The sequence below is a fragment of the Heliangelus exortis genome, chromosome 30 (genome assembly GCF_036169615.1).
Source record: "Heliangelus exortis chromosome 30, bHelExo1.hap1, whole genome shotgun sequence".
Classification (NCBI taxonomy): Eukaryota; Metazoa; Chordata; class Aves; order Apodiformes; family Trochilidae; genus Heliangelus; species Heliangelus exortis.
The window spans coordinates 867,758-894,834 of record NC_092451.1 but is presented as its reverse complement, the minus strand read 5'-3'; the positions used below and the strand labels follow the sequence as shown (position 1 = coordinate 894,834).

At 61.5% G+C, this 27,077-nt stretch overlaps 1 protein-coding gene across 7 annotated transcripts; it reads right to left on the bottom strand.

Moving 5' to 3' along the window:
• Positions 1–52: 52 nt before the first annotated feature.
• Positions 53–26,303, bottom strand: FGFR1 (fibroblast growth factor receptor 1). Of its 7 annotated transcripts, none has more exons than XM_071728861.1 (18): positions 26,076–26,303; positions 19,914–20,102; positions 12,026–12,289; positions 11,325–11,408; positions 11,026–11,201; positions 10,363–10,486; positions 9,094–9,284; positions 6,768–6,912; positions 5,336–5,538; positions 4,730–4,875; positions 4,495–4,616; positions 4,122–4,232; positions 3,817–4,007; positions 3,538–3,660; positions 3,311–3,381; positions 2,193–2,330; positions 1,808–1,913; positions 53–1,689 (listed from the first exon to the last, which is right to left on the bottom strand). In XM_071728861.1, the coding sequence occupies exons 2-18, from the start codon at positions 20,002–20,004 to the stop codon at positions 1,513–1,515; spliced, it is 2,463 nt and encodes an 820-aa protein (XP_071584962.1). In that variant the 5' UTR covers positions 20,005–20,102; positions 26,076–26,303; the 3' UTR covers positions 53–1,512. The 7 variants fall into 7 exon arrangements, with proteins under 7 accessions (XP_071584962.1, XP_071584957.1, XP_071584958.1 ...); XM_071728856.1 differs by having other exon boundaries at positions 53–1,686; positions 26,076–26,185; XM_071728857.1 differs by having other exon boundaries at positions 5,342–5,538; positions 26,076–26,185.
• Positions 26,304–27,077: the final 774 nt, after the last annotated feature.

Genomic DNA, 27,077 nt, shown 5'->3' with positions numbered 1-27,077 from the left:
CATCTCCCCCCCCCTCACACACACAAGGGATGGGCCCACAGCTGTCAAAGTCTCGGTTAAAGTCTTTAATAATTACAAGAATTCCAGATTCATTACAGAAGAAGTTTACAACAAATAATATTTCTCCATACAAAGGCAAAATAAACTTTTCAAGTAATAGCATCCTGGCTCCGGAGTCTCAAGGCCAGTGACAGGGAGGGATGGGGACACGGGTGGCCCCTTCCCCGGTGGAGGGGATAGGGAATTGCCCCATCCCCCCCGGCACGGGGCAGCCAGACACCGCAACCTCCTCCGGACCGAGCCCGGGGGGCAGCAGAGGACCCTCCCCCGGCTCCGGGTAAGGCACTGGCAGCATCGCCCAGGGGCGGGGGCTTTGTGGGGCGGGGGCTGCTGACACCGAGCTGGTGCCGCCCAGAACCGCTCCGGTGTCCTGGGGGTCCCGTGAGGCACCAGTGTGACCCCAGCCCCCCCACGGGAGCCAAGCGGCCCCCTCCCCAGGGCACCGTTCCCACCCCTTGCTGGCACTGCCTAAAACGCAGGGCAGCCCCAGCCCCCCCAGCACCAATATGGTGCTGCAGGAGCTCAGAGGGGGGAGCCCGGGGGGGTGACAGGGACACGGGGGGGCAGGGCAAGGCCAGGCACCCAATGACAACGTATTCCCAAAAGGCATCGACACGGTATTATTATTGTTTAATACAACCCCATATAAAACTGAAGCAGCAGCAGCAGCAATTCTTATTGAGGGACCTAAACTGAAATAGGTTTAGAACATAATTTAAAAAAAAAAAAAAATAAAAACAGCAAAAGTAGCAAAATATATGAACTTTTTTTTTCTTTTTTTTTTTTTTTTTTTTTCCTTTTTTTTTAATATAGCAACTGATATCTACCAGCCACTAGTACCTTACTACCAAACTGGTATATCTCTGGTAACAACCCTTTTAAAAAGACATGTAAATATATATTCATATTTATACATATTTTTAGCTATGTACACAGGACTTCTGTCTCTAGCACTGGTGTGTTTGGCTGCCTCTGCCATCAGTGCTGGGCTGGGCCCATTTGGGCCAGCACAGCCCCCGGGTGCTGGCACTGCTGGGCCACGGGACCAGCCCCGGAGCATCCCACAGCAGCTCCATGGACTCGGGGACATCCAGGGAGGGGTGGCTGCCTCCCCCCAGCCAGTGCTGCCCGTGGGAGAGGATTTTGGCTTAACCACGTGGAAATATTCAAGCACAGACTCCATGGAAAAGAGGTTATTTAGGAAAATAAACCCTTTGGGCTGCCGAGAGCTCACAACTAGAGGCGGTGGGAGAAAGCTGGGCTGGGGAGTGGGTTTGGTGCTGTGAGATGCTGTGATTGTGTCTCTGAACCCTTCCTGCAGTGGCTCAGCACCTCCGGGCTGCTCCTCGGGCAGCGTCCCTGGCACGGCACGGTTTGGCACGGCATGGCAGGGCAGGGCAGGGCAGGGCAGGGCAGGGCAGGGCAGGGCTGTCCCTGCTGGCAGTGCCACCCTCAGTGTCGCTTCAGTCCTCCGTTGGTGTGCTGGGGGGGGAGCTTGGGCAGGCAGGGCTCATCGGGGAGGGGGTCGTGGGAGAAGACCGAGTCCTCCCCCGAGGAGCAGGTGGAGCTGCGGGTGTCTGGGAAGCCAGGGGAATACTGATCCAGAGGCAGGGAGAGATCCAGGTACTCCTTGGGAAGGAAGGATGATCCCTGAGGATGGGCTCAGACAGGGGGTGGGCGCCCCTGGGAGCACCCAGCCCAGGCAGAGGGGTTTTGGGGGGGGTCCTGGGGGTGCTGCCTCTCCTACCTGGTTGGAGGTCATGGCCACGATCCTGTCCAGGTCTTCCACCAGCTGCTTGAAGGTTGGTCTCTGGGAGGGGACAGCGTGCCAGCAATCCCTCATCATCATGTACCTGGGTGGGCAGAGGGGAGGCTGAGCCTGTGGCCAGGGGCTGGGGACCCCCACCCGTGGGAGCAGAGGAGAGCCCAGGAATGGCCAACAACACCAGGATGGGCCCCCCGGATGCCAAAGAAGCAGTTCCAGGGGTTTAGGGCCGGAAGGAAGGGAACCCCCCTGCCTGCCCTCCCCACCCCGCAGCCCCGATTTGGGGCACAGGGAGGGAAGTGGGGATGGCTCCTGGGTGGGTGGGTGGGTGCCAGCGTCCCCCTCCCCAGCCCAAGACCTGACTCACAGCTCGTTGGTGCAGTTGCTGGGCTTGTCCATCCTGTGCCCTTCCTTCAGCAGCTTGAAGAGCTCCTCGACAGGCACCCCGGGGTAGGGAGAGCCACCCAGAGTGAAGATCTCCCACAGCAGCACACCAAAGGACCACCTGCCCGGGGCAAACACAGGCCACACGCTGGGCCACCAGCTCCGGGGGGCTGAGACCCCCAGCACGGAGCTCTGGAGACAGCCAAGAGCTCTTTGGTGGGAGGGGTGGGCACGAGCACCTCCAGCTCGCTCTGCGAGATGAATGAGTCCCAGCCCCAAACACAATTTGGGTTCAAAACCCTTTGTCTGAAGCTGCCAATTATCTTTTCATTAAATTAAGGCTGCAGCAGGGGGGAGTGGGACCTCAGTTCAGAGCAGGCAGGGATGTGGGAGGGATGCAGGCAGGGATGCAGGAGGGATGCAGGAGGGATGCAGGAGGGATGCAGGCAGGGATGCAGGAGGGATGCAGGAGGGATGCAGGAGGGATGCAGGCAGGGATGCAGGAGGGATGCAGGAGGGATGCAGGAGGGATGCAGGCAGGGATGCAGGAGGGATGCAGGAGGGATGCAGGAGGGATGCAGGCAGGGATGCAGGAGGGATGCAGGAGGGACGCAGGAGGGACGCAGGAGGGACGCAGGAGGGACGCAGGAGGGATGCAGGAGGGATGCAGGAGGGATGCAGGAGGGATGCAGGCAGGGATGCAGGCAGGGATGCAGGCAGGGATGCAGGAGGGATGCAGGAGGGATGCAGGAGGGATGCAGGAGGGATGCAGGAGGGATGCAGGCAGGGATGCAGGCAGGGATGCAGACAGGGATGCAGGAGGGATGCAGGAGGGACGCAGGAGGGACGCAGGCAGGGATGCAGGCAGGGATGCAGACAGGGATGCAGGCAGGGATGCAGGAGGGATGCAGGAGGGATGCAGGAGGGATGCAGGAGGGATGCAGGCAGGGATGTGGGCAGCAAGAGCACTGCTGGACATCCTGGCCAAGGGCTGTGCTCCTCAGCTCACAGCAGGTGAGGGAGGGTCTCCCCATCGCCCCCCAGCCCACCCACCACTGGTGAAGCCACACAGGGTGCTCCTGTCCCACAGACACTACTCACACGTCGCTCTGGTGGGTGTAAATCCGGTCAAACAGAGCCTCTGGAGCCATCCACTTCACAGGCAGCCGACCCTGAAGCACAGGAAAACCCAAATCAGCTCCGTGCCACCCGGGAACAGGGGGTCCTGGGGGGTCCTCCCAGCCCTTTTCCCCCCCCTCAAGGCACCATCAGCACCAAAGTGCCACTGCCCTCACCCACCCAGGTGAAGCCCCTCGCCCACCACTCACATTTGTTGTCTTCTTGTAGTAATCTATGTGGTGGATGTCCCGGGCCAGCCCGAAGTCAGCGATCTTCATCACGTTGTCCTCGGTCACCAGGACATTCCTGGCAGCCAGGTCCCTGTGGATGCACTGAGCAAGCACGGGGCTGTCAGGTGGTCCCCAAACCTCCCCCAAACCTCCCAAACCATGAAACAGGTTGGGAGGGAAGGCTGCAACCTCCCCCCCCACCCCGTGCCCAGCTGCTGGGGGTTCCCATCCCACCGCGGCCCCCTGGGAGCTCCTCACCTTCTTGGAGGCCAAGTACTCCATGCCCCGGGCCACCTGGTAGGCACAGGAGACCAGGTCCTTGAAGGAGAGCTGCTCCTCGGGGACACGGGTGGGGTTGTAGCAGTACTCCATGCCCGGGGGTCTCCGGGCCTGCAGGTACTCCCGCAGGTTGCCCTTGCTGGCGTACTCCACGATCACGTAGAGAGGTCCTGTGGGGAGTGGGGGGTGAGGGGTTGGACCCCCGTGGGGGCTGGGTCAGCCCCTCCCAGCCCAGAGGAGTGGCAGAGGGGATGGATTCCCCCTCCCTGCTGGGCTGTCCTCACCATCCTGTGTGCAGGCTCCAAGCAGGTTGATGATGTTCTTGTGCTTGCCGATCATCTTCATCATCTCCATCTCAGAGATCAGGTCAGACAAATCCTTCTCCGTGGCATCAGCTGAAGTGGTGGAGAGAGCAGTGGTTGGGGAGGGGGGGGGAGGGTCCCTCTGCATTGCACCGGCCCAGTCCCAGTCCCAGTCCCAGTCCCGGTCCCAGTCCCAGTCCCAGTCCCAGTCCCAGTCCCGGTCCCGGTCCCAGTTCCAGTTCCAGTTCCAGTCCCAGTCCCAGTCCCAGTCCCGGTCCCAGTCCCAGTCCCAGTCCCAGTCCCAGTCCCAGTCCCAGTCCCAGTGCTGGGACCATGGCCTCTTGCCACCACTCACACTTGAGCATCTTCACGGCCACCTTGGTCACACGGTTTGGTTTGTCCTTGTCCAGGCCGATGGCTTCTGCCAGCACCACCTGCCCGAAGCACCCCTCTCCCAGGGGCTTGCCCAGGATCAGCCTGGTGGGAGGAGGGACCCCGGGGTTGGGGGGGGACACAGGACGGTCACCGGGGTCACCATCAGCGGTGCCACCACCCTGCTGATCCCCGGGGCGAGGGGTGTGGGACCTCACCTGTCCCGGGGCAGCTCCCAGCGTGGGTCCTCGGGCAGCTCGTACTCAGAGACCCCCGCCAGCATGGGGGTACCACTGGAGGAGAGCCGGGAGGGCCTCACCAGCATCACCCCCGAGTTCATGGAGGAGCTGGAGTCGGCTGAAACCTGCAGGGGGACCGTGGGTCAACCTTCACACAGCCCCGGGGGATGCAGCCAGCAGGAGATGCTGAGCAGGAGCCTTCACACCCTGACCCTGCCCACACCCTGACCCTGCCCACAGCCCCCAGAGCTGCCTCCGGGTTGGACTCGGGCTAGAGAATATGTGACGAAGCTCCAGGATGTTGGTACCATGAAACAGAGGGCCTGGGAAGTCCTCCTGGCTGCTCACTGTGTAAAACACTCTTCTGCTCAAACATTTAAATTCCTGAGCGCCCTTCAGCTCCTCCTCACCACCCCAGTCAGGTGCCCACGGACAGTCCCCACCCCGTGCCACACGAGGCTGGAGAAGGTGGCACATGCAGCAGGGCGAGATGGTCCCAGGTTGCCCCCATCTGCCCCTCCCCCAGCAGCCCCCCAGGACCCCCGGGGGGGGCAGTAGGTACAAACAAACCCCCTCTCTACTTTCTGTTACCTGTCTGCGCAGGGGGATGCTCTTGGCCAGCTTGTGCACGGCCAGCTGGCTGTTGAAATCTGTTTTCTTGGTGGTGCTCTTCATCTTGTAGATGATGACAGTCACCACCATGCAGGAGATGAGGAAGGCTCCGGTGCAGTAGATGATGATCTCCAGGTAGAGGGGGGACGTCATCATGGCCGGGGTGTCCTCGATAGCTGGGTCGGTGTGAAGGGGGGGTTAGCACCCACGAGCCCCCCCGGGGCCAAGGGCAGAGTGGTGCTGGGGGAGCCCCCGGCTCCTCCCCGGGATGGGCAGGGATCTGCTCTGCATCTCTGGAGGTTTGAGGGGGGGGCTGACAGCCCACCCACCCCACAGCCAGGCAGCACCAAGGCTGGGAAGGATCCTTGAGGGAGGTGTGAAGAGGGGGACAGTGCCCGTGTCCCCTTGTCTGGGGCGTTGTGGGGTCTCCCATTGGGGTCCCAGGACACCCTCAGGATGGGTCCCCTGCCTTTTTAATTCTTGGGGTCCTGGGGTCACCCTGATCAGGGTGGGGGTGCAGTGCCCAGGGTGTTACTGACAACAACTGGGGAGAACCTGGGGCAGAGCATCCAGAAGTCCCCCCAGCAGCAGGGACCTGCCCTGGGACCCCAGCTGCGGGGAGGAGGGTCCCACCCCCACCCTGCCGTGGGGCAGCACCCGCTTTGGTGGCCACTGGTGGCAGAGGAGGTGGCAGTGAACATCCCAGAGCAGCAGAGTCACAAACCCTGGTGAATCTGGCAGGGTGGGAGCTGCAGCCCTGGCAGCCCCCCCACCCCCATTCTGACCCCCCAAAAAAGAGCAGAGCCTCAGAGAGAGGTGTAAGAGGAAGATTTCTGTCCCACCTCCGAGCACACCCGGCTGACAAAGCAGCAGCTGATAACGGGGAAAGTTTTTGGCTGGAGAGCCACCACCACACAGCACCCCAAAAACTTTCCCAGCAGTTGTTATCAGACTTCGCTCCCTGCGGCGTTGATGCCCGAGGAGCAGCATCAACAGGGATGGGGACAACCACCCCAGCAGCAGAGCAGAAGTGACACACAGCCCCAGCACGTGTCCTGTGCCACCGGGCAGGGGGACAGAGCTGCCTCCTGCACCCCCAGACCCCCCTGCCCCCCCCTGCAGGGGCAGCTCTGGCCCTGCCCTGGGGCACGGGACCTTTCTGCTCCAGCAGAGCAGCCCCTGGTTAATCTCTTGGGTATGCATGGCCTGGGCCAGGGAGAGAGCAGGGGACAGACCCCAAGAGGGGTGAGGGGGGCAGGGGGACAGGGGGACACGTGTCCTGTCCCACTCTGGCTGCAGGGAGCAGCCCCCGGGCTAGGGGGAAGGGGCTGGGATGTGCTCTCTCCCGGACCCGATGCATACGTTGGAAAGGAGGGAGGAAAGGGAGAGGAAGAGGAGTAAATACCTTCGAGAACTGTCAACCATGCAGAGTGATGGGAGATCCCAATAGAATTACCCGCCAAACATGTATACTCCCCAGCATCCTCAAATGAGACATTCCTTAAGTGAAGGACTTCCATTTCTTTGTCTGTTGTGTTAACGCCAGCCGTCTGGAGGGAAAAATGGAAGCAAAAAACGGAGAAGCAAACGATATGAGATCTTCTGGGAAGGAGGCCAGAGAGGAGGGAGAGCCCAGTCTCATTTGCCAGACCCCCGGGGAGCAGACAGAGACCACTGCAGACCTGCTAGAGAGACCCTCGGGATGACCACTCATCCCGGCCGACCGACAGAGACCTTGGTTAAATAAAAACCCTTCACCAGACGCAGTGTCCTGCCCATCGGAACATGCTGGCAATGGGCCACATGGAAAAATAAACCCAGGCAGAGCTGGCCGGATGGCTTGTAGGGCACAGGGGGACACGAGGATGGGGACAGAGGGACATGAGGGCAGAGAAAAGAGGATGGGTCAGGAGGATGTGGACAGGAACAGGAGGATGGGGACAGGAGAAGACAGGAGGATGAGGACAGGAGGATGGGGACAAGAGGATGGGGACAAGAGGATGGTCAAGATGGTCAAGAGAAGAGACAGGAGGATGGGGACAAGAGAATGGTCGAGAGAAGAGACAGGGATGGGGACAAGAGGATGGTCAAGATGGCCAAGAGAAGAGACAGGAGGATGGGGACAGGTGGACAGAGACTAGGGGATGAGGACAGGAAGATGGCAACAGGAGAAGAGACAGGAGGATGGGGAGAGGAACAGGAGGATGTGGACAAGAGGATGGTGACAGGAGAAGGAGACAGGAGGATGGGGACAAGAGGATGGGGACAGGAGAAGGAGACAGGAGAAGGAGACGGGAGGATGGGGACAAGAGGATGGGGACAAGAGGATGGTGAAGAGGAGAAGAGACAGGAGGATGGGGAGAGGATCAGGAGGATGTGGACAAGAGGGTGGTGACAGGAGAACAGACAGGAGGATGGGGACAAGAGGATGGGCACAAGAGCCTGGGGACAGGAGGATGGGACACAGCAGCACGTTGTCCCCTGCCACACACCGATGCAGCCCCTGGGCTGGGCAGCGCCAGAGCCCGCGGGCACCCGGGCAGCCCCATCTCTGGTGTCTGTGTGAAGGGTGGGAAGCAGAGAGAAGGGGACACGGGGACACACGGGGAGCACAGAGCCCCGCCGGCCCTGCTGGGTATTTTTCCATGGCTTGTTGCACCAGAAACAGCAGAAACCAGAGAGCCCAGAGTTTTGTTTTCCACCGCCGGGGACTGAGGGTCCAAGGAAGCACCCGCCGGGCGTCCTGCCCATTACCTTTGTCCCCAGGCCTGGTGACAGTCAGCCAGGCAGACTGGTTGGCCTCGCCAATATAATTGGAAACCTTACAAACATACTCCCCGCTCTCCGCCTCTGTCACATTATACAGGGTCAGCACCTCCGCATCAGAGCTATTAATCCCCGAGTGCTGGAACAGACACACAAGAGGGAGTCACCCCACAGCCCCCCCGGAACGGCAGCGGGGGGGCTGACACCCCCCTGGCACCCACTGCCTGCTGGGAGGGATGGGGTGCAGGGAACAGTCCTGGGGCTGTCAGACTGGTGCCCCCCACACCCCAGGGTGAGGGGGTTGGGGGGTGGCTGTGAACCCCAGGGTCAGGGGCACAGGAGGTGGCTGTGCACCCCAGGGTTGGGGACACAGGAGGTGGCTGTGCACCTCAGGGTGAGGGGCACAGGGGGTGGCTGTGCACCCCAGGGTTGGGGACACAGGGGGTGGCTGTGCACCTCAGGGTGAGGGGCACAGGGGGTGGCTGTGAACCCCAGGGTAAGGGGTTTTGGGGGGTGGCTGTGCACCCCAGGGTTGGGGACACAGGGGGTGGCTGTGCATCCAGGATTGGGGACACAGGGGGTGGCTGTGCACCTCGGGGTAAGGGGTTTTGGGGGGTGGCTGTGCACCCCAGGGTGGGGGGCTTGGGGGGTGGCTGTGCACCCCAGGGTTGGGGACTCGGGGGGTGTTTGCTCCTGCTGGCCATAAGCAGGACCAGGGGCACCCAGAGGGAGCTGCTCTTACAGGGATCCCCCCTCCAGCTCACCCCCAGAGCCCACCCCCCAGCCCCCAGTGGGTGCCTGCAGGGTAGGATGTGGCTGAGGGGCCAGGCAGCCCCCCCCCTGCCCACCTCTCTCCCCAGGCTGCTCCAGGGCACCCCAAGCAGGCTGGGACACCCTGATCCCTGGGTGGCTCCTCTTGCACCCCCTTCCCCTGCTCCTGCCCCACGGGGGGCCACGGGCTGTACCTTCAGGATCTGCACGTAGGGCAGGTTGTCGGGGCCGATCTTGCTGCCATTGACCTCGATGTGCTTCAGCCACTGGATGTGGGGCTGGGGGTCACTGTAGACCTTGCAGACAAACTCCACGTTGCTTCCCAGAGCCACTGTCTTGTTGGCAGGCAGCCCTGCCTGCAGGATGGGACGGTGTGGGGACCGCTCTGCAGGACACGGGGGACCTCAGCGTGGGGCTTGGGGTGCTCAGCATCCCCTCCCCAGAGAGCTGCTCCAGCCCCCCCATTGCACTGATGGACACAGCAGAACCACAGGATCCCTTCCCCAGGGCCCCCTTCCCCAGGGATCCCTTCCCCAGGGCCCCCTTCCCCAGGGATCCTTTCCCCAGGGATCTCTTTCCCAGGGATCTCTTTCCCAGGGATCCCTTCCCCAGGAATCCCTTCCCCAGGGTCCCATTCCCCTGGGGCCCCTTTCCCTGGGATCTCTTCCCCAGGGATCCCCTTCCCCAAGATCCCCTTCCCCAGGAATCCCTTCCCCAGGGTCCCCTTCCCCAGGGATCCTTTCCCCAGGGTCTCCTTCCCCAGGGATCCCTTCCCCAGGAATCCTTTCTCCAGGGTCCCATTCCCCTGGGATCCCTTCCCCAGGGTCCCCTTCCCCAGGGGCAGAGGGAGGGGTGGGGATGATGGGGACAGGTGAGATCCTGGCATGGGGACATGGGGACATCTGTACCTATTGGGGGGGTCAGAGGTCAAACAAACCAACCCAGGGCCCCGGTGGGTAACAAAGAGGCTGCCACTGTGGTGAGTCAGCATTAACAAACCCCTTTGTTCACCCCCCTGACTGTTCCCTTCAGTTTGCTCAGTGTAATCAAATTAAATCACATTTTTAATGGTTCATTTACTGGCATTTAGAGCAGCTCCACATGTGGAACTGCTCAGACCAGCCTTCCCAGCTGGGAATTATGGCTAATAAGGCGATTAGAAAAAGTTTCTGTCTGGTCTATGAAATTATTTCCACTACAATTAAAAAAAAAACAACAACAAAAAAAAAAACAACAAAACAAACAACCCCAAACCAGAATGAGTTGAGGTGAACCCTGCTCTTTTGAGGTGAACCCTTCCCTTTGCCTCTTCAGGACCCACTGAGAAGGTACACACTGGGGGGACAGCAGGGATGCTCTGACCCTGTCCCCACCTCTCTAGGGTGTTGTAGCACCTCGTTTCTGCTCGGGGGAGGGTTTGGGGACCCAGGGTGAGCGAGCCCTCCCAGCCCCATGCTCCTCACCCACGACATCCAGCTGGTAGGTGTGGTTGATGCTCCCATACTTGTTCTCCACGATGCAGGTGTAGTTCCCCTTATCAGAGGGCACCACCGAGTCCATGATGATGCTCCAGGTCGCGTACCGGACCTGGGGGTGGGGGGGTTACACACAAACACAACCATAAACACAAAAAAATCCAGCCCTGGGTCCTGCTCAGCCCCCCCCACCCTACAGGCAGAACATCCATCTCCCTTTGAGGTCACCTTTCCCCTTCCCTACAGAGGCACCATAATTGCTCCCAGCTGTCCCGGGACAGCCTCTCCACGGAGCCAACTGGGCTGGAGGAGCAGATGTTGGGAGCTGAGTGTGATGAGTGCTGGAGTGCAGGGACAGACCTGCATTGTTCCCCCACTGCTGCTGCCCACGAGGAGACACTTCCCTGGGCCAGCACAGGGCTTGGACCCAGACTGTGCCTCTGGAGGGAGAGGGCAGGGTGCTGGGCTGGGTGCTGAGGGTAGGAGGCCATGGAAGGTGGAAAGCTGCCCTATGGAAACTCAACTCTGAAGCTGCAGATCCCATTCCTGATTCCCCATCCCCATCCCAGAGTGGTCCCTCCAGCTCCAGCCCCTCAAGTTGAGCAGAGCCTGAGCCCTGGGGCTGCCCCCCAGCCCCCCCAGCCCGGGTACCTTGTAGCCCCCGATGCGGTGGTCGGGTTTGAACTCTTTGCCATTCTTCAGCCAGCGCAGGGTGGGGTTGGGTGTCCCACTCGAGGGACATTTGAACTTCACCGTTTTGGCAGCGGGGACGGCGTGGAGCTTCTTCTCCATCTTCTCGGGATAGGTCCAGTAGGGAGCGATGGCCTCTGGGGAGCAGGATGGGGGGGATCACCATGGATACCCTGGCCACAGAGCCCCTGCACCCCTGGGCAATGCTGACACCCCCAAAAGCCAGGGCAGCACCTGGGGCAGCCCCGTCTCACACGTACGGTTTGGCTTGGTGTTATCCGCCTCCTTCTCCTCCGAGGAGGAATCATCTTCATCATCATCATCCTCTGCAGAGGGGAGCACGTCTGCAAGAGAAGAGACGGCCCGGCTGAAGGTCTGTGGGGGGGACCCTTCCCTTCCCCCGTGGGCCGGTGCTGGGGGATGGTGCTGGGCGGGGAGGTGCGGGGGTCCCGGGTGAGCGCCGTGCGTGCCCCCCGGTGCTGCCGTCCCAGTGTGAGAGCCCGAGGGGATCCTGGAGCACTTTGCCCCCAGAGGTGATTTTGGGGTCCGTGCCACGTGTCCAAGCGGGGCTCCTCACCCCATGCTCGGGGCCACCAACCCCTCCGAGACCCTGCGGGCACAGAGCTGCCCCTGATCCTCGGCAGCACCTCCCGAGCTGGAGCCTGGGTTCTGCTCCAGCCTCAGGCTCCATCAGCACCAACCTTGGACCCAGGTTCACCTCAGCCCCACAGGGACAAACAGACAACAACCTCCAGCTGCCTCTCCCTGACCTGCAACCTGCAGGACATCACCATGCCGGGAACTCCTCCAGGCACCCCCAAAAACCTCAGGTCCCCCCCAGACTCACCACAGGGCGGGTGCGGGGGGGCAGCATGCAAAGGCGTGTGGGGCATCCTGCTCCGGGCTCCACAGCCCGGCCCTGGGGCTGCCCCTTCCCTGCCTGCCCGGGGCTGCTACAAACCTGAGACGTTCACGGAGAAGTAGGTGGTCTTGCTTCCCGAGGGGCTGTTGGTCATGCAGGCATAGAGCCCCGAGTCCTCGGGCACCGCGTCCCTGACCTCTACCTCCTCCCCCGTGATGCGGGTGCGGTTGTTCTCGGCCAGCTGGACCCCGTCACGCACCCAGTTGATGCTCTGGATGTCATCCCTCAGCTGGCAGCGCAGCTGGAGGAGGTCCCCGGGGTGGGCTGAGTAGGACTCCACTTCGATTTTTGCTTTGGGTAGAACTGGAGGAGTTAGGAGAAGAAGAAAAAGGAAAGGGAAGAAAAAAAAAGAAGAAAAGAGACCAAAGGAAACCATGCTGCTGCTGCTGCTGCTGCTGCTGCTGCTGCTGCTGCTGCTGCTGCTGCTGCTGCCACCAAGGCTCTGGGTTAATGAGGAGCCATGCACTGCTGGGATGCTCCCAAGCACTGCCTGCCCAGGGCAGGGGCTGCAGAGCAAGGGGAGGCAGAGGCAGAGGCTGCGAGCACCCCAAGCAGCACCCAGTGCTTCTCCCCAGCTCGGTGGCTGGGGGTTTGAAAGCTCCCACCCACCCCTGGGTCTCCTGCTCAGCCTGGAGGGAGCATGCCAAGGCAGTGGCTGTGAAATGAGGGAGAAACGGGCACCTTGGGACATCTCAGGCAGAGAGTTGGCTGTTTGGGCAGGATGTGGCCTCTCCCAGGAGAATCCCAAATCCCTGGCTCTGCCGCTGCAGCAAAGCGGGCCAGGGTCCCTGTGCCACCAGGAGCCTGGCCCTGGTTAGAGAGCTGGGGGGGCAGGAAGGGCAGGGAGAGGAGGGGGCTGCAGCAGGACAGTGGGGAGGGAAGGGAGTGAGGGGCTGCAAGAAGTGGCATCGCTGGGAAAGGTCACCCCAGGGAGCTCTGGACAAACAGGTGCCAGCCACAGTGTCCCCCTTGGCAGCCACCCTGCAGCTGCTCCCTGTGGCCACACTTGTGTCAGCAGCACAAAGATCCTTTCTCTCCACTCCTTTGCTACGTGATCTTGTCTCTCCAGGCCCTGGTAGCACGGGCATGGCTCTGTCCTCAAGCATTGCCCTGCAGGGTGGTGGGGGAGTGGCCCTCCTGGTCCTGGTGAGCGTGGTTTCAAATCATCCCTTCAGATTTTCACAGCTCCAGGAAGGGTTTGTGCTGTTGCAGCTCCCTGCCGTGGGGAGGTTCAGCAGAATGAGCACCAGGGGAAGGTGTTCCCAGCTCTGGGTCCTGAGCACTGCTGAGGATGATGCTCTCAGGGGTCAGAGCAGCACCCTGGAGGGATGCAGAGTGTTCCCACTGCAGGACAGCTCCGGGGAGGCTGAGGGTGGGAGCTGATGGTGCCACGGGGGCACTGCTGAAGATCCACACACTGCAGCTGCTCTGTGTCCAGAGCTGGGGCTGGAACACCCCAACGAATCCTGAGCAGGCAGCACAGCCAGGTTTGGAAACATCCCGACTTCAGTGTGAGGGCTGTGACCCCCCCAGGGACTGCACACAACCTGCAGGGTTCACACTCCGGCCATGAGGACAAGAGCAAAGCCACAGCTCTCCCTGGGGACCCATCCCAGCAAGGAGCAAGGAAATTCACAAAAAAGCTGCTAATTAGCAATGCCCACAGCACCCCTGGGTGTGCTGGAGGGGCACTGATCCCTATGGAGCCAGGCAGGGAGCACAGGCTGGCCGGGAGCAGGGTGGGACCAGCAGCTCCTCCCAGAACCCATCAGCAGCTTCCTACTGCCAAAAAGGAAAGCTCAGCCCTCCAGAAACTCCCAAGTACCACACAGGGATCTGCACTTCACTTTCTGGCCACTTTTCCTTTGTGCTGATGAGAAGCTTCATGGGGGAAAAACATCCACGAGCAGCTCCAGAGTCTTTTCTTCTTCTTTCACTTAGCACTGGAAGGCAAATGGTGCTGCTGGGGCAGAATTCCCATTCCTCAGCTTCTGGAGGGCCAGAGGGCTCCAGATCCATCAATAAGAGGATCCAAGGCGTTTTAATGTGGATGGTGAAGACTGGTGGGAGTCTCTTAGGCAGGGGGGGGAAGGGTCTTGGTTTTGCAATCCTGTTTTCCCTGTTTTTCCCTCGCAGCCTCACAGGACGGGCACTTCTAGCAGCTCTGATTTGTGTTTCAAGTGATTAGTCACAGGCATCTTCCAGCACACACAATGCAGCAGTGATGTCCTGCCCCTGAACACCATGGGACTGGGTAACACAACGTCCTCCTGTCCTCCTCGATTCCCTCCTCACACAGAACAAGGTCAGCGAGCGATAAAACAGCCACGAAAACCCAAACCAACACAAAACACTGCAGCCACAGCCTTATCTGCCCTTACCTTGCTCCCTCCACCACCCCCTCGCCACTGATAGACATCCCTTATCAAGCAAAAGAACCTGCAGAAGGTGCCTGGAGCTGCTGAGGACCCCAACCACCTACAAATGTCCCCTGCTGTCCCCATTGCCTGCCCCAGGCTGCTGGCACATGTGGAAAAATGCACAGGTCCAGGGTTCACAAGTACAGGACCAGTTCTAGCCAGAAAGACACTGCTGGTGTCCCAGGGCTCAACAGGTCACCCTGTCACCAAGCCTGCCCCAGGGGCCACCCCAGGCTCCTCTGAAGAGAAAAGTCTGCAGGAAAACCTGCTGGGGTGGGGTGGGAGGGATGCTCCTGCCACCCCCCTGCTCCCCAGCCACCGAGGAGGTGGCCTGGGGGAAAAGAGGGAATTTGGACGGATGGAAACCTTGGAGCCACCCCAGAGTGATGCCAGGGTTGGGAAGGGAGTGTCCCAGGCTCAGGCAGGTCCCTTCCCATGAGAACAGTCCCTGGACACCCTGTGCAAGTGCCACTGCTCTCTCGGGACACAGAGCCCAAGAAGGCGGGGGGGAGGCTGGGGGGGGTGGGGGTCTGCAGGCGTGTGGCCAGATCGCCTTTCAAAGGCAGCAGCCCCTTCCCCCAGCCCCTCGGAGCCAGGGGCTGTTTTGTATTAACAGCATGACCGGGGAGGAGCAGAGGCGTCGAGCGTGATGGACGGGAGAGGGGAGGCAGAGGGCAAGGCAGGACCCTGCCCTTTGGTAACCCAAAGCACATCTCTGGCACTCGGGGATAAGGCGGAAAACTCGGCATGGTGGGAACGGCCTGAAAAGGAATTCACAGGCTAATGAGCATGTCCAGGTTCGCTCACCCTCCGGGCAGGACAGGGGCCGGGCCAGCGGGCTTGGACGGTGGTGCTTGGGGGCAGGCTGGCAGGCGGATAGCGACAAGGCCACCAGGATGTCTCAGCTGGCACCGGGACGGCCCGGCTCTCCTGGCAGCTGATGCACACAAATGTCCCTGGAAATGCAGCGTCTGTAAAAGCAGCCGGCGGGGAGAGCCGCGCTACCGACCTGCCCGCCACGTATGTTAATTAGTGCGAGCCCGTTTGATCACTGGACTCCATCAGCCTGAAATGTCTCTTTCTCATGTTCTGCTTTTCTGTAACCTAACCCCAGGCACCAGGTGCAGCCCCTGGGCAGAGCTGCTGCTCCACCAAGCCCCGGGCTGGCCACGTTAGCAGCAGTTTAATGGGCCAGACAAACGCTTGGCTCTGCTCCCCGGGCCCTGGCTCTGGGTGCTCCCAGCGCTGGGGGAGGTGGGATTCCTCCCCCCCAGCCAAGCTGCGGCCCCCTTTGAGCAAAGGAGGAGAACAAACAAAACTCCCGCAGCAAGCAGCAAAAGGCAGGTTGGATCCGGCACATCTCAGCTCTCTGCTGTTCCCTTTTTAACTCCAACTCCCCAGGCTTGGGAGGAGGGGGAGCATCGGCTTCTCGGCCTGGCTCTTGTCCCAACCCGGGGTGTTGGGGACGGGAGCGCTCAGAGCCCGTGGGGACCCCCGAGGTCCCGGGGGGGTCGTGCCTCGGCTTTCCAACTATCCCGAAAAGTAGATGCACGCTCCAAGGGTCGGAGCAGCCGCCGCTGTTTTATTAGTTTGTTCCAGCTTTGAAATGGAACCGAAAGTGGAGCCGAGCGCCGGCCAGATGGAGAGTGTCACCAAGTGCACAGAACTGTCACCCGATTCCCCGGGGATGGCCCCCGCCGGGGACAGGGACACAGGGCACAGCCCTGGGGCGAGGAGCGGCACAGATTAACCTTCACCCCCCCACACCCCCCCGATTCTCCGCACAGCCCCTCCCGGAGGAGCCCCCCAGCCCCCCCAGCGCGGCGGGGCCCGGGCTGTGCGGCGATGGCAATAAAGCGGCCAACAAAGCGGCGCGGGGACAATGCGGGCGGGGGGCTCGGGGCCGCGGCCGCCGGTTGCCCTGGAGACCCCAGCGGGGCTTTCCGAAGGTATTTCCTGAAGAAAAAGCACACACATGCCCGGCAGCCCCGCTAATCCCAACAGGAAGCGCTTACCGGGACCTGGGGATTGGCGTCTTTCTTATTTAAAAACCTCCTCCCCCTGCCGCACTCTCCCCTCCCCCCAGCCCGGGCTGTGCCAGGGGGGGGTCCCCAGCAGCATCCCCGCACCCCGGCTGCTCCGGGGGGACACGCACAGCCCCGCTCGCTGCCCCTGGCAAAGGCTGCGGAAAGGAGGTCCCGGGGGCAAGTGTCTGGAGATCAATGGACCGCAGGTTCTTCCTGCGGGGTTCAAGGCACCCACGGTTCCTCCTGTGGGGCTCAGGGCACCCACGGCTCTCCCTGGCCAAGCCAGCCCTGGGGGGCAGCTGCTTCTCCCCACTCCGGGGTCTCCGGATGCCTTCCCCGCAGGGAGAGGGGGATTTATGTGTTGCTCCGGGCATTCCAGCACTTCCCGGCCCGCACGTCCAATGAAGCAGCATTTAATTAACAGGCCTGTTGGTAGCTTGCAAAGCTGTCAGAATAAATCCCCCCCTCTTTCCCCTCGGGACATCCCCGACCACGCTCAGAGCTCCGCAGCAGGGAGCAGCTCTCGGGGGCAGCATTTCGGGGTACAGACACTCCCCTATTGCCTCAGCCCCCCGGCATGGGACAGATGGGGGGTCCTGCCCAGCTCGGGGGGGCACAAACCAACCCTCAATCCACACCGGTGTCTGGGTGGGTTTGATTTGTTTTTTGTTTTTTTTTTTTTGCAATAACGTCTGGCTCTGCCAGGACCTGGGCTCACTGCAGTACAATTTTCCTCCCCAAATCATTCCTAAGCAGCCCCCGGGCTGCTCCCCATGGGGGTTCAGCAGCCAGGCAGTCCCCAGACACCAGGACACCCCCCCCTCACCATACCCCCTGGCCGTGGGGCAGCTCTGCAGCCCAGGCTGCGGCAGAGAGCTCCTGCTCTGCCCAAAGACTCTTACTTTTTTTTTTTTTCCTCCTCAATTAAGGGCCGGAGTGACAGCATCGGAGGGGAAAGGCGGGAGGGGAACAATGCCTTCTCCACCGGCTGGAAGGGGACAAAGCCAAGGGCCAGCAGTCCACCCGGGATGAGCCAAAGACCCTTGCTGTGCAACCTCTGGGGAGGCTGTGGCTGGTGACAGCATTTTCCAGGCTACAACTGCCCCAAACATCTCTGCTGCTGGGTAGGGGGAAAACTGAAGCCCCCATGTTCCTGTGCCGTGGTTTTGCCAGCACTGAGTGGGGTTTAGGGGAGAGATGGAGGAGGAGGAGGCAGCCAGTGGCCCCAGGAGATAGGGCAGCCCCCTACCCCAAAGGGGCCCGAGGCTCCTGTGGGGGCTGCACCCTGGGCTCTGCTCTCACCCCCCCTGCTCCAGAGGGCAGATGGGGAAAGTGTCCCCTGCACAGGGCTGGGCTCAGCATGTCCCAAACGCAGCTGCCCAAGGTCCCCCCCCTCACCACAAGAACCTGCTCAGCTGCTTTGCCCCCCCAGCACTCCCCAGACAGGGATGAGGCAGATCCCGAGTGCTGGAAATGCCAGAACAGCAGCAAGGACAATGGGAGACAAGGAGAGAGGGGAAAAAAATCCCCCCGGCAATTTTCTGCAGGTTTCTATTTAACCTGAAGACAAAGAGTGGCTTTGTGAGGGGAGGGATGGAGGCTCTGCATGGAAATTTTTTGGCTTTTTCCCCTTAACTAGGGTTTGTTTTTTGTGGTTTTTTTTTTTACCTCCTCCAAATTTAGGTAACTATAAAATGCAGTGAGTGGCCATTAATATTTTATTTGCTGCAGATTTTTGAGCAACAGGAGCGAGCCCCTGACAAAGGCTGAGTTTCCAAGCCCCCTCCCCACACCACGAGGAGAGGCAGGGGGCAGCTGGAAACCCTCCTGGCAGCGAGGTAGGGGCTGCGGGCCGGGTGCGGGGGATTACTCACTCCCTGAGAAGGGAGCTTAGCTGCCTCAGAGCCCGAGTAAACTGAAACCCCATAAACATCCCCAACAAAGTCCAGGAAAGCTGCTGCCTCCACCAGGGAGGGGATCTGAGCGTGGCCACCACTGTCCCCGGACGGAGGGGGTGATGCTGGTGGATGGGTGGGGATGCAGGGGGGAGACACGATGCCCCGTGGGCCCAGCCCCAGAACCCACCCTGGCAGGTGACCCGCAAGGTGCCAGTGGCACAGCCCCAGCCACAGGTCCTGGCCCAGGGCCGGCTCTTCCCATCCCGCGTGTCCTGCTGGGAACATTTTGTTCCCACCAGCCAGCCCCGGAGCCAAGGGCCGGGCTCTGCCCCAGCCGGGCTCCTGCTGTGGCACTAATTGGGCTGCCCTGGTGAGAACCGTGTCGGGAAACGGTTCCAGTGGTTATTGTTAGCCCTGGCATGAGGCTGGCGAGGAACCAGCTCCCTCCTCTCCAACCTCTCCTCCTCCACTGCTGATGCTGCTCCCCAAACCCCCCCTGTCCCCCGGGACCACAGGGCTCCCAAAGCACCCCAAACCCCACCTCAGCTCAAATCAGGGCCAAACACCCAGACAGCTTTCCCCAGACACCATTGCTGGGGCACCTCCCAGCAGCACAAGAGCCATCTTTAACCCACAAGCCGCCAGGGAAGCTCTTCCAGGAAGAGCAATCTCCAGAGAAAAATGTTCACTGCTGCCAACAGCTTTGTTTATCACAGGGGGGAGGGAGCACACTGGGAGGGAAAAACTCAGAGATGGCACTGGGGAGTGATGCTCCACCTGGACCCTCTCCAGAGCCTGCAGCTCCCCAAGGACCCTGCACAACTCCAGCCACCCCACGGGATGTATCCACACCAGGGGTACCTCCTGCTGTCCCTGGTGTCACACGCAGCCTCCCAGCTGGTGCCAGGTCCCTGAGCCCCATTCCCAACCTCTGAGCTGTTGGGAAGCACAGGGAGCTCTGCTGCTCACCAGGGCACCACGCAGCACCAGGCTGTGCCAGCAGCACCAACCTCTTGGTGGGAGGAAGAGGGGAAGGGGAGCGAGCCTTAAAATGAGAGCTGTACCCCACAGCCCAGACATTCTTGGGTAATTAAAACCAAAAGGCGATTAAGTCAGCAGTCCTGCATGGCAGTGCTGGACCTGTTCATTCTCTGCCTCACTCAGGGGAAGGCCACAGCTTTGAAATGCTTGGATCAGCCCCGACCAGAGGCAGCAGGGCTGGACCAAAGCTTCACACGTGTCTCACACTCCAGGTTGTCACAGGGAAGCAAGTGACATGGCACACAGTGATCCCCTGCCAGGGACCAAGCCCCCGGGGCTTTGCATCCTCCAAACCTCAAACTTGGGGGGTTTGCCACAGTTTTCCTCCCACTTTAAAAGGTCCTCAGGTGATGCTGGAACCACACATCCTCCTTCCCCTGCCCGCACAAATCGCTCGGAGCCCACCAGATGCCTCCATCCCCACCAGCAGCTCCTAAGGGTGTCCCCATGCCCCCAAATGGACCTTGCAAGGACACCAGTGATGCTACCACCAAAAATCCCTCAGGAGAAGGGAGCAGCCACCGTGCTTTGCTGTTCTTACCTTGGTCGGGCAGGGTGGGGGCCGGGCGGGCAGCGGAGAGCGCGGCTGTGACCAGCACAGCCCAAAGGATGAGGCACCTCCAGGTAAACATCCCACTGCTGCAGCTACTGCTCGGCGACTGCCATCCGCAACTCCCACTCCATGGGGACCCCGGGTGGGCACGGGGAGGGGGGGTGTGTCTCCCCTGAGCTGTGAATAAGGAAAGCAGAGTCAGGGCAGGGGGAGATGGACCCCCCACACCCCACCACCCGTCCCTCCCGCCCTGCACAGCACCGGGATGCGCACGGCCACGCTCCTCGAGCATCCAGCCCAGACAGGGACATGGCCCAGAGCCGTGGTGGCAGGTCCCCCCCGGGCTCCTCTGAAGCCTGATGTGACCCAGGGCTGACTTCTGGGGTTACATTTTCCTGCATAAAAGCGCTGATGTGTCCAGAGTAAAAAAAAAACAAAAAACGCTGGCGAAGCAGAACCGAGCAGAGCAAAATCTCCCAGAATGGTGGGAGAAATGTTCAAATGCCAGCGAGAGAACTGGAGATTTCTGCTCTCCCTGCCTTCCCCTCCCTGCACTTCATGAAGAGAGGAACTCCCAAGCAGATCAAGATGCCCGGTGCCCCAGGGGACCAGCAGCACCCTGCTCCCAGCACACAGCTGACCCAAGACTTGGCTGTGACAAATCCTGTGTTTCCAGGTCCAAAACCGACGTTGTCCACGTCCCCACGTGCCCCCAGTGGAGCAGCAAACCCCACCCTCCTCCGTCCCCTATAGGATCTATAGGGCATGCACACAGCCCCATAGAGAGGCTTTCCAGAGCCGAAGGGGTTAGCCGGCGCCCTGGCCCTGCTCCCACGTGCAGATCTCTTTCCACCACCAGCTGTTTTCAGAGCTGTTCGGGGAGAAATCCCCCGGCTTCCATGGCCAACACTGCAATTTGCTCTCAGCTCTGCCAGCTCTCACGCTGGGCTCTCCAGCTGCCTGTCCCTTTGGGTCCCTCTTCCCCCTTCCCATGCCAGGGGATGGGTCCATGCAGGGAGGCAGCAGATCAGGGCTCTGGCAGAGGGAGACCCGACAGAGCCAGACCCTGGTTTAGGGTGCCCCAGGGATGGCCACTCATCCCTCCTTCCCACCACACTGGGAGCGTGGAGCTCTGCCAAAACACGTTCAAGGGGAACACTGGAGCCAAAGCCCAAGCCCAGCCACCCCTGGCAAGCTGCTCCCAGCAGCCTGGATGTGAGCAAACCCCTCTGCTCCACCCCCGCGACACATCTGCAACTTGGCAGCAGCCTGGGCTGGAGGTCCTGACACTGGCCATCCTTAATTGTCCCACTGGGCTTTGCTGAAGAGCTCACTGGCAAGATCCCTGCCCAGGGAATTGCACAACCCCGGCACAGCCGCGCTGATCCGGCTGGCGGCGGATGCTCCAGGAAAAGTGCAAGGACCAGGGTGTGGACGGGGTGATACCATCCTAAAAACCCTCCTCCGGGCTCTGGCAGAGCATCTCCCCGGGGTGCAGCCATTCCTCTGTGCCCCACAGCCCTGGCTGAGCACCCGGAGCTCTCCCCATTCCTCTTCGGACCGACTCGTGCCCCCCAGAGCCCCGTGCCAAGCTGTTCCCAACCTGCCACCAGAACAAGCCCTTTCCCTCTGCCATGGGACGTCTGGGTAAAGTCTGAGCTGTTAAAAACAGTGAGTAATAATTGTAGTGAGTAACAAGGTGCTACTCATCCTCTCCACGCACTTGAGACATCAGAGCTCTGGACACCCCAGGCACGGCCTCTGCTGTCCCAGCAAGGGACAGAGACCCTTTGCTCCTCTTTTTCCAAAGTGCTTTTTTTCCCCCCTGTGGATGGGCTGAGCAGCTGCCAGATCCAGCCCCAAAAGGTTCTGGTTTAACACTGGGGGCTGCCTGGGGAGCTCAGACCCCCTGAGCAGCTTCTGCAGCCTGAGGGAGCCCACCTGGAGTGCAGGTTTGGGGGCTCCAGATGCCTCCTCCCTGCCCTGGCTCTTGCTCTGACCAGAACAAGAGCATTTGGGACCCAAAATATTTGGATCAAGCAGCAGGGAAGGGAAAAGCAGCACCCAGCAAACACCAGGCAGCGCGTGTTAAAACAGTTATTGAATGTTAACAATTTCTCAGGGTTTGGAAGGGGGAGGTGGAATTCTTCGTGGAAAGAAAAAAAAAAAAAAAAAAAAAAAAAGCCCTCGGTATTTCTGGAAATTATTTTCTGTCTCTAAGTAGTTTTGTTTATCGACAGCACATGCTCCCCGGAACATGCCCTAATGCGGAGCGTCTGCGTGGGCCTCCCGAGAGGAGGGAGGGAGGGATGGAGGGAGGGAGGGGAGGGATGGAGAGGGAGGGAGGGCAGCACTGTGCCTCCAGAAGCGGCAGTTCCTGAAAAATGAGTCAGTGCTGGCTCGGCTCACAGCAGAGCCCTTCTCTCCAGATACACCTCGGAGCAGGCGCCTTCCAGCTGATTCAGGGGCTCGGCAGCAGCATTATTTCCATGGCGTAGGGATGGATCACTCAGCAGCAGAGGGAGAGCTGCCCCGCACCCGGGAGAGTCCCTGGGAGGGAAGGAGGGAGCCGTGCCAAGATGCAGAGGGAGGGCAGGAGCCCAGCATGGCTCCCGGGGCAGGAGGGGAGGGGGCAGCAGCCCCCCGGGGCTTTGCTGGGGAGGAGGAGGCAGGCCAGGGACACGTCCTGCCAGCTCCCGAGCAGGCTCAGCAGCACCTGAGGGAATCCCGGTGTTCAGAGGAGCGGGTGCTGAAGGGAAGGGGCAGCACAGACCCTTCCCCCCAGGGGAAAAGGGAGAGCCCTGCACCCCCACAGCACCAGCCCCCGCTCCCCGCTCCCCCGGGGCTGGGAAAGGAGGTGAGGAAGCGGGGAGTGCGGTTCTACCTGTGCAAACAACGGCACGGCTCCTCTCCGTGTTTGCACGGCTTTTATAGCAACCCCAACAGGAAACCATTTGCCCGGGAGGAGGCAGCTGGGGCAGGGTGGGTCTCCAGCTCCCGCCGGGCACCGGCCCCGCTCCCCACGGCCCCGCCACGCTGCAATTTACTGCTCGGGGCTGGACTCAAACAACTAAAAAAGGCAGCAGAGAGAAGAGCCGGGGCCAAATGCCCCTCGGAGACGTTTCTGCGAGGCTGCAATTACAGCGGCCATTACACCCACTGAGCTATTTCGGAGCAGCACCGGGACAGCCCCGCGCCCACCTGCGCACCCTCCCCGGGGCACAGGTTGTGTCGGGTGGGTGCCCTCACGCCCCCTCCTCACCCCTGTGTGCTGGGGAGCATCAGCCTCGTACACCCTGACTCCTCGGGGACCCCTCGGGCTGCGCTTTCACCTCTCCCACCCGCCCTGAGTCACCCGTGAGCTGTCCCGGGGACACGCGCGGCACAAAACGTGACCTTCCCAGCTCGGGGATCAGCCGGTGCTGAACGTTTCAGAGCTGAGTGTAGCGGGGAAGCCCCTTCCCGTCATGTGGCTCATCCCCGGGAATGCATCCACACTGCCAAAAGCAGTGGCTGGTGCCTGGCTGGGGCACCTGGAGATGGAGCCATCCCGCAGGGGAGCCCCGGTCTGAGCCCCGGGAGCAGGCTGAGGGCAGGGAGCTGCTCAAGCTGGGACTGGAAGGCTCCAGCTTTGCCTCCACTGGTGCAGCCACCCCCTCCCCCTTGGAGCAGGGCTGGGCCGTGCAGCTCCCACCATGTCAGAGCATCCTGCAGGCCTGTGGTGCAGCAGGCACCAGTGTGTAAGGCAGCAGCAGGCAGAAAAACAACAGGACAAGGCCAAAGTCTACAGAGAGAAGAGCCTGAGCTCTTCTTGCAGATCTGCAAGGCTCCAGGAGCCCCAGGTGGGGGCTGCACCCCATGCAGGATCCCAAATCCCTCGAGGTGGGGAGGTGGTGGCTGCCAGTGGGAGACCTTGCCTGGCACAGATGCCCTCCAGCTCCAAAATGAAGAAAAGACACTCAGATTTTATCTGAGGGTTAACATAAGCAGCCCTCCGAGTGCCCTTGGGGAAGAAGGGGATGCCAGAGGCAAAAGCTGTAAGCAATGCAGAGAAAAGCCTTGCCCTTGCCCAGTGCTCCTTGCTCCAAGCTGCAGCTCAGGTTGGGGACCAAGTATTTGTTGAAATAAAAAGCAAACACAACTGCAAATGTAACTATAGGGAAAAAACTAATGCTTAAAGCAGATGCAGGCTTGGAAAAATAAATATCCAACTGTGCAGCACACATCCAGCATTAACCCTTCCCACTGTGCATGCTGCAGCCTGCCATGAGGCCTTACAGCTCAGGGAAGCTCCAGCACTGGGCTCACCACACACTGTGGGCATCCAGCAGCAGGGGAAAGGATGAGGAAAGGCCCAGCCTCACCCACAGATCTCTATAAACCCAGTAAAACTGAAGGAGTACCCTCAAATTCAAGGAGGGCTTGATTTTGGGCCTTGAATAGCATCCATTGGTACCCCAAAATCTCCACTGGGCTGGTACCACTGACTGCTCTGGCATCAGACTGGTCCAGGACAGGGATACTGGGACACAACCACAGCCTGCCATCCCCTGGAAGGGACAGAGGCATGTTATCCAGCTCAGGAAGGAGCTGGATGGAGGTTCTGCTATATTCAGCTCCCCCAAGGAAAGCTGCAGGGAGGGGAAGGACAGATTGCTGCAGCACACGTACCCCCAGAGCCATGGGATGCTCATTCCCCACCACACAGCTCCTGCCCTCACCCCGCCAGGACAGGCACTGTTTATTTTAATCCCCTCCAAGCAACACAAGGAAAAGGCACCAGTGCATGCCAGCCACTGCAGAGATTAAGGGAGGAAGTGCTCTTGAGGGGGGAAAATGGCTGCTGGCCAGCACGGTGTGCGGGGGCCGCGCTCCGGCAGCATCCCCGGGCCGGGCAGGGGGGCTGCCCCCCGCACCCCCACCCCTCGGCACGCACACCCGCATCCAGCTGGTCGGCACCCAGAGATCTCCAGCCAGAGCAAATCGCCGCCTCCGCCTGAACGCAAGTCCCGGTTTCGCTCGGGCTGGGACGCTGGCAGCCTCCGAGCCCCCTCCGTGATTAACCCAAGCGGTTGTGCCAAAGTTTAAACATTGCCGGGAAGGAGCTGCCTCCGCCAGCTGTGACGCTGGGGGCACGGGGCAGAATCCCAGGAATCCGGGCAGAGAAAGGAATCGCGGGACGGTTTGTAACCCAAACACCGCTCCTTCCAGCACCAGGCCAGCCCGCTGCGACCGCAGCTCACGGCCCCAAAAACGGCCCAAGACCACAACCAGAACCACCACCCGGCACCCAGCCCAAAACACCACCACCGGTGCCACAGCCGGGGGTATCGCCGTGCTCCCCGCGCCTCCGCCACGTCCAAACCGGGGCGATTCCCAGAGTCCCGCAGAGAGTTTGGATAAAGGCGGCTCTCGAGTCCCCACCTCCCCGCGGGCAGCTCGCAAACACAAAGGGAAACGTAAACTCCAGGACCGCGTTATTCCGAGCACCTCTGTCCCCGTCTACCACCGCAACGCCCCCAGGATCCGAGCCCTCAAAAAAACCCCGAACCCAGCTCCTTCTCCAGCTTCTTCTGGAATCCGCGAGGCTCCCGCTCAGTCACTTTTTGGCAAAAGGAATCAGGCAACAACTCGGAAAACGGCCCCCGGCCCCCGAGTGGGCTCCCCCGCAAACCGGAGGGGCCTCGGTCCCAAGCCCGCGTCGGGACCGGGGCTGCGGGGGGAGTTTCAAGACTGGGCTCGGTCCGAAGGACGAGCTCAGAACCGCCGCGTTACAGAACCGCCGAGCGGCTGCAAACCGAGACCCCTTCGCCTGCCTCCCTGGGGGGGCTGCAAACCGAGACCCCCGGCACACGCACACCGGACGGTCCGGTGCCCGCAGACCCCCAGCTCCCACAAACCGGAGCCCCTCCGGTATCTGCAACCCCCCAGCTGCCGCAAACCGGAGCCCCTCCTTTCCGCCCCCCCGTACCCACGGACCGTGGCCGCCGTCGAACCGCCCCGCCACGGGCGCACCGGAGCGGGGAGGGTTCTGAGCCCCAGGTCCCAGATCGAGCCCGCGGTGCGCGGAGCACAAAGCGATGCCCCGGTGCCCTCTCCCCGGTGCCGGTCCCGGTGCCGCCCGGCCGGAGCGCGTCGGCCGCTACTCACCGGAGCCCCGCGCGGTGCCGCCGCTGCCGGGAACAATGGCGGGGAGCCCGGGCCGGGGCGAGAGGCGCAGCCCCGCCGCCGCCGCGCTCACAGCGGCCGCCCCATGGCGGGGCCGGCCCCGAGGTGGCGGCGGGAGCAGCTCCCGGAGGCGCGGCCGCCCCGACGGCCACCGCTGCCGCTGCCCGTCCCCGCCGTGCGCCCGCCGCCGCCGGACTGAGCCGCTCCCGCACCGCCCCGCCGCCTCCCCCCGGCTCCTCCCCCGCCTTCCTCACACACTCCCCCTCCTCCTCCTCCTCCTCCTCAGCGGCCTGATGGGGCTTGTAGTCGCCGTTGAGCCGTCCCCCCGTTCCCAGCCCCCCGGCAGCCGTTGAAGGTCCCGGGGTCCCCCCCGCGTTTGTTGTGACCCCCGAGGCGGGATGTGGCTCTGTGCGTGGCGGGATGCTCACCGCGTCCTCCCGCCCTGTTGCTTCCTCGGGCCCACGGCGTAGGCAGAGGGGGAAGGGATCTCCCGTAGCCCACTGCTGCCCTGCCCCCCCCTCTGAGGGCAGCGCTTTGGGCACCCCCCGCAGGGCAAGGCCTCAGGGTACCCTCTTTCTGGGAGCAGGTTTGTAAGGGGTTGCCAGACCCGAATCTTTCCCAGGAGCCATCTGGGAGCCGCTGCTGCAGTCCCTGCCCTTCCCAAACTTTCACCGAGGTTTGGAGCAGGAACGTGGCTGCTGCAACACAAACACCCCAAAAACTCTACAGGCACCTCCTGCCAGGAGCAAACCCCTGAGCCCAAGGTGGGATGGTGCCACTCTGCTGAACCCCCCCTGGCTTCTGCTCCTCCGTGGGGCTGTGTCAGCCACCAAAACCATCAGTGGCCTCCTCAGTGCCACTGGGATTCCCGTGCGAGTGCTCGTGCAAAGCCACAGAAGCCAAAAGATAATTGTTGTGCTGTGCCTTGGGGTGCAGCAAAGTGGGCACAGGGCTCAGCCCGGACAGACTGGGGGGGGCAGGGGG

Excerpts from the sequence above, each read along its gene's own strand:
- FGFR1 (XM_071728861.1), bottom strand. The coding sequence starts at position 20,004 with ATGTTTACCTGGAGGTGCCTCATCCTTTGGGCTGTGCTGGTCACAGCC. Across the intron at positions 12,290-19,913 it reads CCCCACCCTGCCCGACCAAG|TTCTACCCAAAGCAAAAATC; the intron begins GTAAGAACAGCA and ends TAACTCCTCCAG. Across the intron at positions 11,409-12,025 it reads CTTCTCCGTGAACGTCTCAG|ACGTGCTCCCCTCTGCAGAG; the intron begins GTTTGTAGCAGC and ends CTTCTCTTGCAG.